General features: G+C 38.2%; 1 protein-coding gene across 4 annotated transcripts in view; it reads left to right on the plus strand.

Annotated features, from left to right (window-relative positions):
* The window catches only part of atg4c (autophagy related 4C, cysteine peptidase), a 58285-nt gene that overhangs the window by 21208 nt on the left and 15570 nt on the right, over positions 1-21507 (plus strand). For all 4 annotated transcript variants that reach the window (XR_011961123.1, XR_011961124.1, XM_072574035.1 and 1 more), the window contains exons 6-10: positions 3662-3732; positions 5604-5749; positions 14947-15025; positions 18478-18554; positions 20836-20955. Coding sequence is in view for 2 of the 4 variants with exons in the window: in XM_072574035.1 (XP_072430136.1) it covers positions 3662-3732; positions 5604-5749; positions 14947-15025; positions 18478-18554; positions 20836-20955 (493 nt within the window). In the remaining 2 variants the exon portion in view is untranslated. The remainder of the gene's footprint in view (positions 1-3661; positions 3733-5603; positions 5750-14946; positions 15026-18477; positions 18555-20835; positions 20956-21507) is intronic.

Raw genomic sequence — 21507 nt, forward strand, 5'->3', positions numbered from 1 at the left:
AAATTGATTGTCAGTGTAAATCTTTTCTCTCTCAAAATTATTTTGCAAGTGTTGTCCAATCACTGAATCACACCTAATGTCATTTGTTCTGTTATGTCTTTGGCAAGAGTTAGCTATTTATGTATGGTCAGTAACTTGTTTCTTGTGAACAGCTGAAATATGCTGTTTGATGTGATCCACATGTCTTTGGCATATACAGTCTATATATCTGGCAGAAATTCAAAAACCACATTACTCATTTGTGTGATAAGCAGACCATCTCAGGAGTGTTCAAAGAATTACATTGACAACCAATTTTGCATTGTTACTCGAGCTCACAGTGTAGCACACTGGTAGCTGTATGTATTAATATACAAAACCCTGCTCTTTACAGGCAAAAGAATGTGTACACAAATTGCATCTGTTTCAATTCAACAAAATACCATGTGCAGATCTGATTCCTACAATATAAGAAGAATGTGACTGCACTAGAAAGGGTGATACACCACAAGCTCCCTGGGGTAGAGAATGTGAGTTATGAAGAAAGATTGGATGTAGACTGTAGTTGTTTTCCTCAGAGTAATGAAGATAGAGAGTGGGAATATGATAGAAGTATGTAATATTTTGAAGGGGGGCACAGTTAGTGTGGGTAGGAAGGCGTTTGTTTCATTAATTCATCAGTCAGTAACCAGTGGAAACAAACTTTATGAATTTAAGCAGGATATAGATATTCACTTAGGAGAATTTGAAAATGGGATTAGTTGACCAGTATGGACACAGTGCACTTGAATGACTGCCTGCTGTGCTGTATATGTCTGAGTCTATAAATTGGTGTGAACCATTCTTTGGCTCATTGGTCAAGATATTGTACTCTCTGGTTTAAAGTTAAGCAGAGTTTGGCACTTAATTGTCAGTCATCATTAGCTTGTACATTCATCATGTCAGTATCTTGAATCAGAATCCATTTCCCAACCAATTAAGACTTTCCTCTCATTCTCCCATACAGTAGTATTTCTTTCAGTTTGTTCTGATTAATTTTTTCAGCAGTACTGAAGTTCAGTACTGCCAAGCAAACTATTTTAGATATGTTCAAATTGGGATGATATTGAATTTGGGATGGAACTTCCAACTATTTATATTTCCATGACATTTTGAAGCTTTATGCTTTTTTGGTAGTGGCGAAAAGGAGGGATCTAGTGTTGCAATGAGCTTGATAATTTGTAGCAGTGAATCCTTTAAATAGTATTTGCTGTAACTACAGTATAATAGTGATGGAAGGATGAACATTAATACCATACAGCACAGGAACAGGCCCTTCGGCCCAAGCCTATGCCAATTCCTAGTCCATATATAGATGTGCCACATATTGCCCATCTATCCTTCTGCTTGCCTCCCATTTATGTCAATCAAGATTCATCTTAAACATTACTTATTTGCCTGCTTCCACCAGCTCCACTGGTAGTGTTTTCCAGGCACCCACCACCCTCTTGTGTAGAAACATTTTCCCTGACTTCACCAGTCTACCATCAGGAGTACAACTCAAGTGTTTGCTTTGAACAAGGTAGTATTCAATTGCTTAAGTGTTGTTGCAGCTTCATCTGTCCAGAGACTAGTGGATTATTGAGCCCTCCAAATCTACAAAGGCTTTGAAGGTCGAAGAGGTACAACACATGTTACAGATTGTCAATCCTTGCCCATTATTTCTATAACCAACTCAGCTAAGTTCCTGGACACCACAGTGATTTTGCTGATAAGGGAGCTAAGCGCTGGCTTTTGATTTTTGGGCTTTCGCTTGTTCAAGATGGCCATTATTTGAAGTGAATGTACTAAACGTCAGCTCCAATGTAGATATTGTCCAAGTCCTGTGAGCAAGGGCTGTTTGATTAACAAAGAATTGTGCATGGAGCTGGGCACTAGAATTGTCAGTGAACAATCGCACTTCTGCCTTTACAATAGTGGGAAAATCTTTGAGCAGTTGGGGATGAGCCAGGGATTTTGCCTTAATGAATTCTTGTTGTGATATTCCAGGGTGGTAGTGATTGTTCTCTGACAACCACAGTGATCCTCTCTTTGTCAGGTGTGATACAAACTGTCAGTGAAATTTGCTTCAGCACCCGTTGACTTAATTTTTTACTCAGCTTTAGTTGCATATGATTTGACCTTGAGGGCAGCTACTCCAGCCTGTCTGTCTTGCATCTAATCCTAGAGTTCTGAGTGAATGGTACATTCTGAACTTGAAGTATGCATATGGAGCAGGTTATTGCTGATTATTCTCATTGCGTTAATTAGGAGGAGTCTGTTAATTGGTCAAATTAGAATTGTCTTGGATTATTTGTGTTCTGCAGATCTTCTGCATCACAATTGGACAATTGTCAGATTCCACAATCTTTGATATTTAAATGACGCACAGTAATTGTTATTAATTAACAAGAATGATAATTAAACTTGCTTCATAATTGAACCTTCTTGCATTTCAGGAACCCATGTTATGATCTTTTCCTTCTGTTTCCTCATTGAATACTTCAATTCCAAGTCGGCCTCTTGTCTTTGCTTTCACATGACAAAGTCATTTTCAGTCTTATTGCCTCCCACTTTATCAGTTTCTTTTCTCCCTAAATGCTTAAACTGGAGCATTCTCTTCCTCTTCAGACAAGATAATTATTATTGCAAAGATTGGAAAGTGATCTTTTGGTCCATTTCACTAGCTCCAGCATTCAGAACTCAGAGTTGGTAAGTTGTTTCAGCTGGAAGCACTAGACATCCAATATGATAATCTCATGCCTAAACCCCAAGAACACTCTTTTAATGTGAGAAAATGCATCCTTCAAGTGGGACCTAAACACAATGCAATTTTACAAGATATAAACTTGTATATTTCCTCTGTGTGATATAAATGGCCTTCACAGTTTGAATCTGATAAGTGCTACTATTTGGCTTATTCAATACTTTAATTGGGTCTGAATTAGTCTAGCCAGGGATGGGGAATGACTTGTGTTGACCGGGGCAAGATTGATTACTTTTAAAGAAGTACAAAGCATTCAAATATTTTTTACATTGATCCTAGATAGCACAAAACATAAATCTACTGCACTTCCTTCTATTGTAACACCTGCATTATATTAAGAAGTAAAAGTGTTCTTGTGTAAGAACAGCTTGAAAGTTAGCCATTGAGGAGATTTGGTGCTGAAACCGATTAACATACTTTGATCTACTGTTAGAACTGATGGAATATTGTAACCCCATTGTATATTCAATTTCAGTATTAAATTGGTAAATTCACACATGCCATTAAAATACAGAAAAGAGATTAAAAATATAACAAAACAGTAAGGGTAAGCTTAATTAACTTTGGAATAGAGCACATTTTGGGCAGATTTGAGGATTTACTGTGCGTGTATTGTTGCAGTGTTTAGAAGTGTTTGCCATTGAAATAAAATTCCTGAAATGGGCATTTCATTTTCAACATTGATGTATTGAGTACAAAATAAGTACTTCAGATAAAAAAAGTTGCTTAAAATGCTGCTGAATTGCTGCACAATATTGATGCATTGTACTCTGACCTCAAATTATTTCCTCTCAGTTAAAATTCAGCTGTTTGAGTTTTTTCAAAATAAAATCAGTCCAACTCAATTAGCATTGATTCCAAGGTGACTGTCTAAACCTATTTAAATCCATTGCTTAGGAGAGCAGTGGAAGATGCAGTGGAGCCCGAGCTGCAAGGAATAACAGTTTACGTTGCTCAGGACTGTACAGGTGAGTGACACAGTATGGTAATGGGAAAAACTGACTGGGCATCTTGCCCAGTTCTGCCAGTCATATGAAATTGATGATGCCAGGCAGAGCTTAACATTACTGAACATAACTCATGTTTGATATGTTGAGTCAGTGCTTCTCTGTTGTACATGAGGGTAATTTAAATCCCTTTTTTAATGCTTTCACTTCAAAATGAAGATCAAGGGGGTTGTGGCTACTCGTGTATTTACTTATGTATATAAAATGTCATTGTTTTGTAAACTAGAACATGCATTTTCAATTAGTATAAAAGTCAGAAATACATGAGGTATTGAGCAGGCCAAACAGCAACAGTTTAGTTGGAATCATACAACTGGAGAGCTTCTTCATGTTTGAAACAAAAAGAGGGAACAAGGAAGACTAAGTGTAGTAATACATGTAATCACCTGTACATATATAAATACATGAATGGTATTTACAAATCAATTTAAATACTTTTGCTGGATAGGTTAGAAACAGTACTCAAAAAAGGAGTGAGTTCTGTTTTTATTTCAATGGGAATGACAATGACATTAATGGGAATGTCACTGAACTAGAACTCCAGAATGCCAAGCTAAATGTTCTGGGGAAACAGGTTTGAACCTTACCTTGGCAGATGATGAAATTTGATATCAATTAAAAGCTGGTCTAGTGTTGACCATACAACCACCATCAATTGTCATAAAAGAAAGTCTAGTTCACAGATGTCCTTTAGGGAGGGAAACCTGCCGTTCTTTCTTGATCTGGCCTGCACCGAACTGCAGAACATAACAATATGGTTGATTATGAATGATCATCTTGGGAAATAAGGATAGGCAATAAATCCGGCCTATTCATCAATACCCTCACCCATGAACTAATAAAAACATTTTACATGGCTGTTTAAAAGTAATTGGCTTTGCCTTTTCATAAACATTTCAAAAAATGTATTTTTATTCAGTATTTTTATACTTTTTTTGTACTCTAGAATTAGAATGACTATGAATGGAATGCAGTATGTCATTTTATATATTATGTGAAACTATTTAATACTTTAAAATTTTGGGTTCATTTTGTAAGATATTTGAATGTTAGTGATAGTGTTCATGGGTATTCTTCAAGTTATAAATTGTTTCTAATATGTTAAAGATGCTGTTAATACACTATACCATATCTCTTAAATCCAGGATCTTGTGCATCCCAGAAGGTATAAAAGTCTACCTCTTTCAGCTATAATGTATCTTGCTTGAAAGAGGTTTGGTGAAGTTTCAACTTGGGCCCACAGTATAACACTAGCTTTTATTTAGCAGTGGTTGACAGTAAAATTGGCAATGCCACTCAGGCTACAAGATGGTTAGTATGAGAAAAGGTAAATGTCAAATTCTGAAGAAGGGCTCGAGTGCACAGGAATAGCCTAGCGGACATTTTATTTGAACATAATTTTATGAAATGTACTCTTTGTATTTATTATTTCAAAGCAATAAAACAGCTTTTACATTCTCAGAAATCTAATATTGCCATTTTTGGTTGAAAACGAAAAAACTGAATTTGAAGTCAGACTAAGTAAAATATGTTCTTTCATTAATGGGAAACGTAGGTGAAAGGCTGAGAGCCATTGTGAAGAACATGATTGTAAAGGCTGAAAAAAAGCTGTAAATTAAATACAGGCACTAAGCTTGACCATCTAAGGCTTGAAGTATATCAGACTAAAAGTGATGACAGTTTCAGTATCTTGAGAGAGAATAAATTGGAATAAGAGATGATACTGAATGTTTTGGATTCAACACCCAATAAATCCAGGGAAAAGTGAGTGCAAATTGGAAAACACAATTGGAAGAACAAAACTATTATTAAAGTGTTACTATCTTTTTCAGTTTATATTGCTGATGTAATAGAAAAACATTTACAAGTTATTGGATATGGAGTACCAAAATCATCAGACAGGACAGCTGTTGTTATCCTAATACCAGTGAGACTTGGAGGGGAGAAGGTCAACCTTGAGTACAAAGAGATTGTAAAGGTAATGGTGATTAATCTTACTTCAGCATCTAAGACATATATTAAGTTTATAAGTCCTTAAATTCTTCCACTTTTCAACAGGAGGCATGTTAGATCACCAATGGTGAAGATTTAAAAGGGCAAGTTCACTTTTTGTAATGCTTGATTTTGGTTTGAGATAGTGGTGATTGGGACATATTAATAAACCTTGGAATCCTTGCCTAAAGAGGAATAGCCAACTTCCTGTTGTTCATTCTGTAATGTCTGCTTAGTAGTGTATGTGTCAAATGAAACAAGATTCATCTTGATTATAGCACCGTCCTTGGTTACATAACTTGTTTGGCATTGACATTAGCTCTCATGTAAATATCATAATTCCCATTTGAGTAAGACACTGGAGGTTGATGGATGCTGAAAAACGAATGCATCAAATTTATTAGCTGGTGGGTTTGTTAGGTGGATATGGTGAAGGGACAAATAAGCTACTAAACTATCTTTATTTAGAAGTATACAGATTGATGGGGGTTGACATTTGGAATGCCAATAAATTGAAACATAATACTTGGACTTTACACTTTTTGAACTCCGTCAGTTAATCTGGTCATTATAAAACATTGTATCATTTTATTGAAGCAAATGTATCCAGACCGACGAATTGCAGGAAAATTTATAATTGCTCTCTTGTACAAATGCTGTTCCGTTGACTGGATTAGTATCCAGCTATTTCGTGAACAACTGTTAAATTTATTTATTGTCAACAAACACATTGGTTTTGGTTAATTTATCTATCAAAAATTAATCTGTTAAACTACCGATTCTGGGTTTCTCTCAAATTGCAAAACCACTCCATTAAAGTCACGTTCAGGCAAAGGCATTCTTTTAGGCCTGCTGGTCGTGAGGCAAATGGGTGAGTTGTATATGGTGGCAGAAGGGCTGACACATTAGCTGAATAATGTAACAAGGCCTAAAGCTCAGGTTCTGGCTGATCTCTGACCTGCAAGTTTGGACTCGTGCCTTCTGCACCTGATTAGGATGCAAACTGGTCATAATGAATTCCCAGGACATTGATTCATTGAAAGGTTGCAGTTACATAGTGGAAGGTGGCTTCAGCATCTTGGCCATTTGGCTGTGGTTTGAATGTAAGGTGTATTACTGCCAGTTCTGCCTTCCATTTCAATGCACACGCATTTCAACAGAATTTTTAATAAAAATTGAAAAAGGGAAACTCCTCGGTTCACTAATTCTAGACAATTTATAATGCAACCTTTGTCATTTCAGCTGTGTTTGTCTAAATTAGTAGTCACTAGGATTTGAAATCAGGACTTTCCATTGTTTGGAAATTATCCAGCTGAACTAAGCAAGGAGTAAGTTTATGTTAATTTTGTATTTTCACTGAAATTAGTTGTAACATTTTCGAAAGCATTAAAGCACATTGAATGGACCTATAAAAATGTTGTCTTGCCTTTGTATTAAAATCCTCTTGAGCCACACAATAAATTACCTTTTCCTTTGGCCTTGAAATTATCCACACGATGAACTTTTATTGTACTTCATTTAACATATGAAAAGTATGCTAACTAAGCAGGCTAAAATTGGCAGGTAGTAAATACCTTGAATATTTCTACAGTCAAGGCCACTTTGTCATTTAAAAAGTATACTGTTGTTATGTTCATTGTAGAGAATTGTTTATAAATGTAAGTCAAGGCTAACAGCTCTTTAACATTTGTCTTTTTGTGGTCAGTGAAAATATTTGATTTGAGTATTTATAAACCTTAAGGTGTTTTAAAAATGCTGCTTTAAAAAAAATTGAAGCTTCCTGATTTTCGTGATAGGTTTTTTTTCCACTATGTTAATGACCAATTTGGATCAACAAAGTTCCAGATTCCTCAAGTAACTAGTTTCTGTTAGAATGCTGGTATTGCTCCCTGTTGAGAGGAAAATCATTAGCCAGAATTCCTGCTCCTGATGTTGTCCAGTTACCATCACTTGCTGGGGCGGGGAGAGATGATCTCTTTATGTGTTTGAATACGTACAAATTAGGAGCATAAATAGGCTCTGTAGAATCAGGATAATGTGCCTTCTGGATAATGTGCTAACTGTTCAGGAACAGGCATAGTAAATATTAGAGGAAGTACTCTGTGGTTCAGTGCAATCCTTCAGTATAACTCAAAATGTAATATAATTTCCTGGAAAAATGACAGAGAGAAGAATATAAAAACTGACATTAGAGCTTCTTTAAATGTTATAAAAAGGAAGAATGCGGTCAAAGTAAACATAGGGCCCCTTAAAAATGAATTTGAGGAGATAGTTATGGAGGACTATAGCAGAGGAGTTAAACAGATATTCTCCAATGGTCTTTGTTGTGGAAGGCTCTTGGACTTTCAGGGGAGGAATTAAGTGCTATCACCATAATTAGTGAAGTAGTATTAGACGAATAGGGCTAGAGGCAGATGACTTGTATCCAAGGACCCTAGAAGTGATATTGAATGCATTAGTTGTAATTTTCCAAAAGTCCCTGGATTCTAGTGAAGTCCTGGAGGATTGGAAAACGGCCAAAGTGACACGCCTATTCAAAGAGAGAGGAAGATGAAAATGTGGCTAACGATAGGTGTACAAGCTTGACATCTATTTTTGGAAAAATGTTGGAATCAATTATTAACATAGTAATAACACATTTGGAATATCATAATCAACAGAAGCATGGCATCATGAAAGGGAAATCCTGTCTTGACTAATTAATTAAAGTTTTTGAGAAAGTCTCAACTAGAGTGAGTAGAGAAAAAACAGAATATGTGTTGAATATGGACTCTGATAAGACATTTGACAGATACCTCACAAAAGGTTAAGTCTCAAGAGGCTATGGTGTTGGAGGTAACAAATTAGCATAGATTGAGAATTGGCTAATGGCAGAAAACAGCTAGTGAGGATGAGTGGTTCTGTTTCAGGTTCCCAAATGGTGGGGATCCACAGGAATCAGTGCTGGGACCACAACTGTTTACAATATATATCAATTACTTTGAGGAAGGGCATGTATGTACTGTAGCTAAATTTGCAGACAACTTAATAGGTGGAATAGCAAGTTACAAAGGGGACACAAACTGTTTAGAGAGAGATATTACTAGGTTAAGTAAGTGGCCAAAAGGTTGGCAACTGGAGTATGATATGGGAAAATGTAAAGTTGTTTACTTAGGAAGGGAGAAGCTGAAAAATGTGTTGCTGGAAAAGCGCAGCAGGTCAGGCAGCATCCAAGGAGCAGGAGAATCGACGTTTTGGGCATAAGCCCTTCTTCAGGGCTTATGCCTGAAATGCCGATTCTCCTGCTCCTTGGATGACCTGCTGCGCTTTTCCAGCAACACATTTTTCAGCTTAGGAAGGGAAAACAAAAGAACAATATTATTTAAATTGAGAAAAACTGTAACAGTGGCCTAATCAATGCCCTGTCCAGCCGCAACGTGACCGCCCAACGCCTGTACTCAGTACTCTGACCAATAAAAGAAAGCATACCAAACGCCGCCTTCACTATCCTATCTATCTGCGACTCCACTTTTAAGGAGCTATGAACCTGCACTCCAAGGTCTCTTTGTTCAGCAACACTCCATAGGACCTTACCATTAAGTGTATAAGTGCTGCTAAAATTTGCTTTCCCAAAATGCAGCACCTTGCATTTATCTGAATTAAACTCCATTTGCCACTTTTCAGCCCATTGGCCCATCTGGTCAAGATCCTGTTGTAATCTGAGGTAATCCTCTTCACTGTCCACTACACCTCCAATTTCGGTGTCATCTGCAAACTTACTAACTGTACCTCATGCTCGCATCCAAATCATTTATGTAAATTACAAAAAGTAGTGGACCCAGCACAGATCATTGTGGCACTCCACTGGTCACAGGCCTCCAGTCTGAAAAACAACCCTCCACCAGGGTCTTAACCCTCTATCTTCTACCTTTGAGCCATTCTGTATCCAAATGGCTAGTTCTCACTGTATTCCATGAGATCTAACCTTGCTAATCAGTCTCCCATGGGGAACCTTGTTGAACGCCTTACTGAAGTCCATATAGATCACATCTACTGCTCTGCCCTCATCAATCCTCTTTGTTACTTCTTCAAAAAACTCAGTCAAGTTTGTGAGACATGATTTCCCACGCACAAAGTCATGTTGACTATCCCTACTCAGTCCTAGCCTTTCCAAATACATGTACATCCTGTCCCTCAGGATTCCCTCCAACAACTTACCCACCACCAAGGTCAGGCTCACTGGTCTATAGTTCCCTGGCTTGTCCTTACCACCCTTCTTAAACAGTGGCACCACATTAGCCAACCTCCAGTCTTCCGGCAACTCACCTTTGTGGGCGGCATGGTGGCACAGTGGTTAGCATTGCTGTCTCACAGCACCAGAGACCCGGGTTCAATTCCCGCTTCAGGTGACTGACTGTGGAGTTTGCACATTCTCCCCGTGTCTGCGTGGGTTTCCTCCGGGTGCTCCGGTTTCCTCCCACAGACCAAAAATGTGCAGGTTAGGTGAATTGGCCATGCTAAATTGCCCGTTATGTTAGATGAAGGGATAAATGTAGGGGAATGGGTCTGGGTGGGTTGCGCTTCGACGGGTCAGTGTGGCCTTGTTGGGCTGAAGGGCCTGTTTCCACACTGTAAGTAATCTAATCTAATCTCACCTGTGACTATCGATGATACAAATATCTCAGCAAGAGGCCCAGCAATCACTTCTCTAGCTTCCCACAGAGTTCTCGGGTACACCTGATCAGGTCCTGGGAATTATCCACTTTTACCCATTTCAAGACATCCAGCACTTCCTCCTCTGTAATCTGGACATTTTACAAGATGTCACCATCTATTTCCCTACAGTCTATATTTTCCATATCCTTTTCCACAGTAAATACTGATGCAAAATAATCATTTAGTATCTCCCCCATTTTCTGCAGCTCCACACAAAGGCCACCTTGCTGATCTTTGGGGGGCCCTATTCTCTCCCTAGTTACCCCTTTGTCGTTAATGTATCTGCAAATACCCTTTGGATTCTCCTTAATTCTATTTGTCAAAGCTATCTCATGTTCCCTTTTTGCCCTCCTGATTTCCCTCTTAAGTATTTTCCTACTTCATTTATACTCTTCTTAGGATTCACTCGAACTATCTTGTCAATACCTTACATATGCTTCCTTCTTTTTCTTAACCAAACCCTCACTTTCTTTAGTTATCCAGCATTCCCTATACCTAACAGCCTTCCCTTTCATCCTGACAGGAATATACTTTCTCTGGATTCTCGTTATCTAATTTCTGAAGGCTTCCCATTTTCCAGCCGTCCCTTTACCTGCAAACAGCTGCCCCCAATCAGCTTTCGAAAGTTCTTGCCTAATACTGTCGAAATTGCATTTCTCCAATTTAGAACTTCAACTTTTAGATCTGGTCTATCCTTTTCCATCACTATTTTAAATCTAATAGAATTATGGTCGCTGGCCCCAAAGTGCTCCCCCATTGACACTTCAGTCACCTGCCCTGCCTTATTTCCCAAGAGTCGGTCAGGTTTTGCACCTTCTCTAGTAGGTACATCCACATACCGAATCAGAAAATTGTCTTATATGCACTTAACAAATTCCTCTCCATCTAAACCTTTAACACTATGGAAGTCCCAGTCAATGTTTGGAAAGTTAAAATCCCCTACCATAACCACCCTACTATTCTTACAGATAGCTGAGATCTCCTTACAAATTTGTTTCTCAATTTCCCTCAAAGAATTAGGTGGTCTATAATACAATACCAATAAGGTGATCATCCCTTTCTTATTTCTCAGTTCCACCCAAATAACTTGCCTGGATGTATTTCCGGGAACATCCTCCCTCAGCACAGCTGTAATGCTATACCTTATCAAAAATGTCACTCCCCCTCCTCTCTCGCCTCCCTTCTATCCTTCCTGTAGCATTTGTATCCTGGAACATTAAGCTGCCAGTCCTGCCCATCCCTAAGCCATGTTTCTGTAATTGCTATGATATCTCAGTCCCATGTTCCTAACCATGCCCCGAGTTCATCTGCCTTCCCTGTTAGGCCCCTTGCATTGAAATAAATGCAGTTTAATTTATTAGTCCTACCTTGTCCCTGCCTGCCCTGACTGATTGATTGACTCAAAGAGCTTTTTGAGAATGAAAACTAGCTATAATTTGTGCTCATAATCCAGTAGTTTTGGGATTGAACCTTTGCCAGACCAGGGAATTTGCCAGAGCATGGGAGGTCGTGTGGGCTTCTGGCTGGTGCCATCCCCTCACAATGAGACCAAACCCCAACATATGGCCTGTCCGCCTGCTCTTTCTGACTGCCTTAGCCATTGGTTTTCCAAAGGAGGATGAGGTGTTGGTGCTGAAGAAAGACAGCATCGTGTATGTGCTTCAGAATACCAGCACCTAGAATACTGAGAGTGACAGAGAAAGGGGTCTAACCAGGACACTTGATTAGTATATCCAATGTGTAACTAGTAGTAAACTAGATCAGCAACTAGCATTTAATCATTTGATAAGAAGTATTGACTTTTTTAAATGGACATCAAAATTGCACAATAGGGAATCTTTGTGGGTGTATCTTAAACTGGACATATTTTGGATAATAGACTACTGAGGTTGCCCTGCTAAGTTTGCTAAATTAGCAGGGCACAACCTGCACTGTAAATTAAAAGTAGATTAAAAACAGAAGGTGCTGGAAACCTGATATAAAAATAGAAAGTGATGGAGAAACCCAGCAGATCTGCTGGTAGCTGTGGAGAGAGAAACAAATAATATTTCAAGTCTAGCACCTCTCACTGATAATTTACATTTTATATTGGTGTATAAGTTAACATTTTTTTTAAGCATGTTCGTTACAAAGTGAAACCAGCAGATCTTGTATTCAAATTTCAAAAAGATATTCAATAAAATGTATCAAAAAAAGTTAATGCACAGAGTATGGGCTTAAAGATTTTGGATGAATAAAGAATTGGTCAACAGATGGGAAGTAGAGACTTGTGCAAATGGGCCCTTTTTGAGGCTGTAGCTATTGATTTGCTGCAAAGTTTAGTGGTGGGGCTTGCTATGTACAGTCCATATTAGCAACTCAGATGAAAAGACTTGAGAATATGATATCTAATTTTGTTGACATTTTAAAGCTACTTGGGAATACAAACTATGGAGAGGACACAGAGATTCTGTAAAATTATGTAAACAGGTTTAGTTCTGAAGGTCACTGAACCCGAAATGTTAACTCTGCTTTCACTCCACAGATGCTGCCAGATTTCCTGTGTTTTTCCTGAAATTTCTATTTTTGTTTCTAATTCCCAGCAACCCCAGTTGTTTTTCTCTTTGAGCAGGTTTAGTGATTGGGCACCAAGCTGAAATGTGAGATTATTCACTTTGGTTTTGTGTATAGAAAGCCAAAATATGTTTTCAAGGTATTAAACTTGTAAATGTTCTTGTACAAGGAGTACAAAAGCTTGTGTGTATAACAAGTAATTGGGAAAGCAAATAGCCTGTTTGCCTTCATAGCGAGATTTTGAGTACAAGAATAAAAACATCTTGCTGCAATTGGATGGAACTTTGGTGAGCCACACCTGGAATACAGTGTGAAATTATAATGAAGAAAATGCTCTCATTAGAGGCGGTACATCATAAGTTTTGCTAGAGTGGCCCCTCTAGGGATTGTCATGTGATTAAGGCTAAGTAAATTGTTTCTATATTCTTCATATCTTAGTAGAATGAGAGTTGATTTCATTGTAATACAGTCAAGATTATGATTTACATACCAGGACAGACACTCAGATCATTTCCCTTGACTGAGGAATGTATGTCATGGGGCCACAGTTTCAGAATAGGGACCTAAGTTAAGTGGACTGAGGTGAGGAGAAATCCCTTTATAGATTTTTTAACAGCATGGAGCAAGTCTCTTCAGCCCATCATGTCTGTGTCAATCATTAAACATTCATATGTTCTAATCCCATTTTTCAGCACTTGGCTCATAGCTCAGCAACTCTTCAGTCAAAGGGTTGTGAGACTTTAGAATTCTCTACCCCAGAGAGTTGTGGATATACCATTAAGACTGAGGTAGATTTTTGGTGTCTCTGAGACTTAAGAGATATGGGGAGCAAGTGGGAAAGTGTAGTTGAAGCTGAAGATGAGCTTTTTTATATTAGATTCCCTACAGTGTGGAAACAGGCCATTCTGCCCAATGAGTCCACACTGACCCTCCGCAGAGTATCCCACCCAGTCCCATTTCCCTCTGACTAATGCACCTAACACTATGGGCAATTTAGCATGGCCAGTTCACCTAACCTGCACATCTTTGGACTGTGGGACAAAACCGGAGCACCTGGAGGAAACCCACACAGACCCTGGGAGAATGTGTAAGCTCCACACAGACAGTCACCCGAGGCTGGAATCGAACCTGGGACCCTGGTGCTGTGAGGCAGCAGTGCTAACTTTGATCATATTGAATGATGGAACAGGCTCAGCAGACTATATAGTCTTCTCTTGCTCCTATTTCTTATGTCCTTAACTCAGAATCATTGAGCAAAAGAGGGAATTTGAAGGGGGAAGCTTTGTTTTAATATACCTTTAATTTATTTGCAACCTATTATCATCTAGACAATTAACGAGCAGTGGATGTTTGATTGATACCCATATCTTCACTAGAACCATCTGTTGGAATGTCTTGAGAGCAGCCCACATTTCACAGCAGGCGTCTCTTTATTTCAGAAATAGGATACTGAAAAGTATTGTGTTCAACCTCATTCGGGTGATGAGCAGAGGGACTTGGAAGTTGGGTATTTTCTTTACTGTGGGAAGTAGTCTGCTTGTTGGTTTGTCCAATGACTGTGGCTGAAGTAGCCTTCATAGGTGCGATAGAGTAAGCTAGGTAACAGCAAATCAATAGCCTTTCTTGCACATCCTGATTTAATTCAAGGCAATGGAGATAAAAGTCAGGAGAAATGTGTAACAGGCTGCTGATCCATTATCACCTGTGTTACGTTATATAGTAATATTACACCATATCTGTTCTACCTCACCAAGTGAAAACTTGCATTTTTATCAGTTCGAAAGATGTGCAAATTGGTTAGATTAAGAAATTTGGGTAGGATTGAAAATAGAACTGTCTTCACCTTTTTCCTGATTTAGAAAAAAAATTGGTATATTTGGCATGAGTTGGACAAAGAAAAACATACCCTTAAAAAGATTCAATTTTTTTAAATAGGGGATCTTGAGTCTTGAGTTCTGCGTTGGAATTATTGGTGGAAAGCCAAAACAATCTTTCTACTTTGTGGGATTTCAAGGTTTGTGAATTTTAATTACTGTGATTTTGTTTTTGCAAATACTCAGCAATGTAACTATAGATTTCCCCTTTTGTGTTGTAACAGTGTGTTTGTATTGTGTGATATATTAGGATATTGACAGTGGTTTTGTTATTACATAAAATTTCCATGTGCTTTTGCATAAGTTCTATTTTCCCAACAGAGTATGAGTTCTAATGTTCTAAATGAACATAGTGACAACATTGAGATATTCACTTCTTAACATAGCAATGTTTACCTCGCAAGTCTGTCATTTGCTTCAGTGCTGTAAATGCAAAGGGACTAGCTGTTGTCATGATGGAATGAGAGGGTAGAATGTCTAAACATAATTTCTTGCATAATGACATCATGCAAAAAAAGCCAACATTTTGTAATATATTTTGGTATGAATTCTATTGTTATTACATAAAAATTGAACAAAATGATTTAATAATTTTGCAGTGGCTCTAAGAACTTTATAAAGCAGAGCTAATTTTAGTCTACAAAACAATATATCAAGACAAATAATATTTACAGATTTAATGCAACCAAAAAAGACCAGTGTTGTTGCCTATTAGATTGTAAATGAGTTTATTCATGAAGAGTGTGCTCTTCTTCCAGTGCTCACTGACAACCATACATTTAGCAGTAACTTTCTGTTAAAGATTGAGAAATATGTTAAAATGTTATTCTGTCCTCTTCACAACCATTTTAGTTCTAATTGTTTTGGCATGAATTTTTGAAAAATGGGTTTTAAATTAATTGGCAATTTTTTTTTTTCTATTTTGACCTCCAAAATGTATGGTGGGAACATTGACACAACAAAGGAAGAAATAAATGACTTTAAATGGTTCACAAATACTGTATTAGTCAGGAACAAAATGCAATTAAAGTTTTTTTTTAAATGGTGAATGGAAACAAAGTTGTTGGCTGCATATACAAATAATGTGTTTTTAATTTTTAATCTTTTTAGAGTTAATTTTAGTTGTCCTTGATTATAAACTATCTCTTCCTAAATGAATGGTACTGTCATTCAATTTTTTTTTCCCAGTAATTTGCTTACCGCCAGGCTTATGCTGACTGTAGTTACTCAATTTCATCACACCCCAGTAAAATTGGCTTTCTCCAATTATGAACTTTTACTCCAGGCTTATTTCTGTCCTATTCTATGATGATGCAAAATCTGATTGCTACCACTGAATTATTCTCCCAATAATATCCTTCCAATCTGCTCAGCTCCATTCCCTAAAACTCAGTCCAGAACCCCTCCTTTTCTTTTTGGGCATGCTATATTCTAGTTCAAAATGTTATTCTTCACACATTTTGAGAATCCTACATCTTTTCCATTTATACTGATTCGATCCTAAATAATGTTAGAGCATTTGAGCCCACCTACAATCACTGCTGTATCATTGGTGTTCCTTTAAAAGGCTGTCAATGTTTATTCTCTTTTTTTTAATCTGACTGTTTGGAAGTCTACCGTACACTCCAAGAAATGTGATTGTCCCTTTTTGTTCTTTAGTTCATCGTATGGACTTGTTGATGATCTTTCTAGCTTATCATCCCCTTTACAGTTGTAATTGTTCTTTTAACCAATGTTGCAACCCTTTTTGTTTTTATCCATCTGTTAGTCTCATCTCAAAATTCTTTAACAAGGAATATTGCGCTGCTGTATTTTCCTTCTTTAAGCCATCTTTCAGTAAGACCTATGATATAATCCTTCTGAATATTTAAATGTGCCTTTAGCTAATCTGTCTTGTTTGCTAAAATTCCTGAATTGAAATCTATACCATTAGGCAATAGTAAATCCATTTGTCTGTATTGTAGTCTATATCCTCTGCCTTCTTCAATCAGTCACTGATTTTCTGCTTTGCATTTCCAACGTTGCTCATTCCTCTTCTGAACCTGTGTTGGGATAATTTATTTGAATGGTGGAACAGACTCAAGGGGCTGAATGGCCTGCATTAGTTCATATTGTCTCTGAACGCTGTTGTTTACCTACTTGGATTACACAATTAAATAATTGGATATTGGCTATCAATTTATATTAAAATCATAAAATACAAGCCAACTGTTCACACAACCAATCTTTTGTTGGTGCTTATCCTCCACATGAACAAATTCAAATCCCATGATCTGGACTTGTTCCAGTATCCATTTATTTAAGCCACATATCTAACCTATTTTAAATGTTGACATAATCTCAACTTCAATCACAAACATTGATAACATTTCATAGTCCAGTTTCTTTCTGTATAAAAAGAAATTTCTCCTTTTTATCCTAAATAGTCTCTATTTAATCTTGTACCTATGTCCCCTCATTTCAGCTGCCTCCAACTCAATATAAACATCATGTTTCTATCAATTCTGCCACATTGTTTCTCAATAATAAGTGCATCTATTAAAACACCACCTAACCTCTGTTTTAATGTAAGTGGTCCCAATTTTTTCTAAATCTTTGTGTTTGAATTTTATCAGACCAGGCAGCTTCCTGGTGAATTTTTTTTGCCCAAATATTCTTCCTTAAATTTGAAGCTTAAAACTGCACTCAGTACTCCAACTGTAGTCTTAAGTTTTTAAATAAATTCACTGTTATATTTCAATTTTTATATTCTATACCCCTTGCTATAAAACTCAGTATTCCATTAGCTTTTTATAGCCTATCCATTTTAGTTTTTAATCTCTTGTGAACCTGACTCCCTGTGCCACTGCTGCCACAAATCCTCTCATCTTTCAAATTCAAATTGTAATTATTTTACTTCTTTAACAAAATTTTTAAAATTCACATTTATTGGCATTAAATTCCATCTGCCACTTTTTTGCGCATTCAGTCATCTTTGAAACTTCCTTTGTTCCTCCAGTATTATTTACCATGCCTCATATCTCAGTTGTTTACAAAGTTTTACATCAGTACAGGATCCCCAAACTGCATGGACCACTTATGAGGGTGACCAGCATTATATTGCCTCAGGAAATGTCTAAAGCAAGATTCTAAACTTGTAACATGCAAACTGTTGCTTCCAATGCTTTACATGAGTTATCAATGTCTACATGTTCGTCAACTAAGACAGAACTCATTCTTTCTTTACATCTTTGCATGTGAGTTTTTTCACCATGAGTCACTGGATAATAGCTGACTTCTTTTGTTCCAAAGGCTTAGAGATATTTTAAGACCAGCTGCCTTGAATTCGAACTTTGGCTCAGCTATATACAGTTCTTTTAATGATGTTTTATAAAGATTTCTTAAATAAGATTGAAGATACTACGTAAACGTTTTCCTAGGCGGTGCAATTTGACAGCTCAAAATGCAATCTTACTTGAAAATAGAGTTCAAACAGCAAACTATTAGCAACATGATGTGGTGGACATTAATTATTCTACAAACTGTCATGATAAGTTTGGAGGATTCTCATTATATATTTTTGAATTTCTTGTGTTCTGTTTGGTCCTTCAAGATGATAGTTTGATCTACATGGACCCTCATTACTGTCAGTCATTTGTGGATGTCACAGCGAAGGATTTTCCTCTTGAGGTGAAGTTTTGTGTGTTGTGTGAAACGTTTACGTTATTTTTGTCCTTTTTGATTTGATTGAATTTTTTTAACCAAAGTACATTTTATTCCTAAAATAAATAAAACAATTCTATCTTAGTTGAAATTAAAACAAAGGTTGGCATTTACCATTGAGGATAGATGTCAGGACCAAATGTGGATCCTGAGCCTACTTTGGCAGGCAGTTAGTTTGCTATGGTTCTAGACCAGCTGGAGGGCTGACAGCTCTGCAGACTTAACCAAATAAGTGGATACAGTTCAGACACAGAAAGAAAAAGAGGATACCTCCGTTTTGAAGCAAGTGGGAAAGGGTACAGTTCACTTTACTAGGAGAAATTGAGTACTGCAGACACTGGAGCTCAGAGTCGAGAGTGTAGTGCTGTAAAAGCACAGCAGGTCAGGCAGGATCCGAGGAGTAGTAGAATCGATATTTTGGGCATAAGCCCTTCATCAGGAATGAGGTTTGTGGGTCGGGGCTGAGAGATAAATGGGAGGGGGCTGGGGTTGGGGAAGAAGGTAGCTGGGAAAGCGATAGGTGGATGAAGGTGAGGGAGGAGGTGATAGGTCAGAGGGGAGAGTGATGGACAGGTCCAGAGGGCTGTGCCAAGTTGGAGGCTTGGGACTGGGATAATGTGGGGGGAGGGAAGCTGTTGAAATCCACACTTATCCTTTGTGGTCGAAGGGTCCCATGGCGGAATATGAGGTGTTACTCCTCCAGGAGTCGGGTGGTAACAGTTTAGTGGTGGAGGAGGCCTAGGACATGCAGGTCCTGGGCCGCCTCCACATTACCAATGTCATCTACTGCATCCGTTGCACCCAGTGTGGTCTCCTCGACATCAGGGAGACAGGACGCCTTCTTGTGGATCTTTTTGGAGAACATCTCTGGGACACTTGCACCCACCAACACCACCCCTCGTGACTGAATACTTCAACTCCCCCTCCCTACTCCGTCAACGAGCTTCCTCATTTTCCCCTCTCCCCACATTAGACCAGTCCCAAGCCTCCAACTCGGACTTGTCGATCACTACCCCGTCTGGCCAATCACCTTCTCCCTCACCTTCATCCACTTATCCCTTTCCCAGCTACCTTGCTCCCAACCTCACCCCCCGCCCCCGCCCCGATCCACAAACCTCATCCCTGATGAAGGGCTTATGCCCAAAACATCGATTCTCTTGCTCCTCAGATGCTGCCTGACCTGCTGTGCTTTTCCAGCACTACACTCACGACCCAGTTCACTTTACTGCCAAGACCAGCAACTGCATGGGATCACAGGAGCAGCACTATTGTTGTTGTGGGCCCCTACATTGGGCTCTAGAGCCTCCCCAGAGTCCCTGAGAGACCTGTCAAAATCACTGTCAATTAGACCTTTAATTATTCAAATTGGTTGCTGTGCCTCCACTCAGCAATTGGACAACTCACTCAATGGCTGGTAAAAGCTTGCCTTCCTCACCAATAATGTGCAATTGAACTGCTTTTTGAGCTATTGCTTTTTGTAAATTCTTTCTAAACTTGATAAGGAACATTTTTATTGTCGTGATAGTCAAATGGAATGCATTTCATTTTCAGGCTCTTCTATACATAAGGTACAGTGCAAGTAAGATGGAGATTACAGTTTCCTCTATAAGCTGTTGACTTCGCAAGCATCCTATTCTACCAGTGCATAACTTCCATTTAGCACTTTAGCCATTGTATCCTTTCTGAATGAGGTCAATGCTAAATAACATATCGTTCAATACATACAGCATATACTGATCAGGAGCTGGTTTGAAACCAGCTTAAGGGTGTTTTTACGTGTGATTTTTAGTGAGAAAAATGAAAAGAGCCTTTCATCTGATTTGCCTTGTTATACTGGAGCTTAAGTCCTAATAGTGTCCAATTTACTGAATCTTTTTTATTAATAACACTGCCCTGCATAAGGTTTTTATATTGTGTTCTATCGAAAGTCAGTTATAGAATGTGTGTTGTAATGTCTGTGTTATGAAGTGCGCTTTCTGCAGAACAATGCATATTGTGTAAAGAAAGGTGAAGCTGCATGTAATGATATCAAACTAATCAATGTTAGTCTTAGTGTGCCTTTTGCTGAATGGTCTCTTTCTGTGCCATAATATTTTTTGTTTTCTATGGTTCTGTGCCATAAGAGTTTTTTGTTTTCCACGGTTCTGTGGTTCAGATGATTTGGTTACATTAATAGTACTGTATAAATATTCTTGAATCAGTGGAACCTTTTTTCTGATAGACTCATTCTGCTACTTTGTACTTTCAGTCATATCACTGTCCTTCTCCGAAAAAGATGCCATTTAGTAAGATGGATCCCAGCTGCACAATAGGGTTTTATTCACACAGTGAAGCTGATTTTGACAAAATAATTGATGAAGTAACAAAGGTGAGTCTTAAGAATTGTTATTGAAATAAGCTGAAGTGTTCCTTCACAAATATTTCTTCACAAATATTTCAAAAAGAAGGACGGAAATTTGCCACCCTCACCTGATGTGGCCCACACGTGACTCCAGACCGGCAGCAATGGGGGTGACTCTTAACTGTCCTGTGGCACTGTGCAGGAAAACTACACAGTTCAATACAGATACCCCAAGGAGTCAGGTCAGCACCAACCTACCTCATGGGGCCATTCGGGATGGGCATTTAATGCTGGCTTGGCCAATGGTACCCATATCCCATGAATGAATATATAACGTCATTATCAGACAGTCAGACTGTGTTTTGTCTGCTCTAAGGTTGGCAGTGTGAAGCGAGAAGACAGTTGGATGTTTCCTGACAAATAAGACACTGAGAGAATATTTGCATGTTTAGCGTAATGAGGCTGGTTTTAGACTTCTGATTTGGGCAGCATGCCAGCTGGTTGTCAGAGCCCCCTTCAGCCCATCCTGCAGTGTCACTGTCTTGTCAGAACTGTCCGCTCAGGGAGACACACAGATGT

This window comes from Chiloscyllium punctatum, chromosome 7 (assembly GCF_047496795.1).
Source record: "Chiloscyllium punctatum isolate Juve2018m chromosome 7, sChiPun1.3, whole genome shotgun sequence".
Taxonomy (NCBI): Eukaryota; Metazoa; Chordata; class Chondrichthyes; order Orectolobiformes; family Hemiscylliidae; genus Chiloscyllium; species Chiloscyllium punctatum.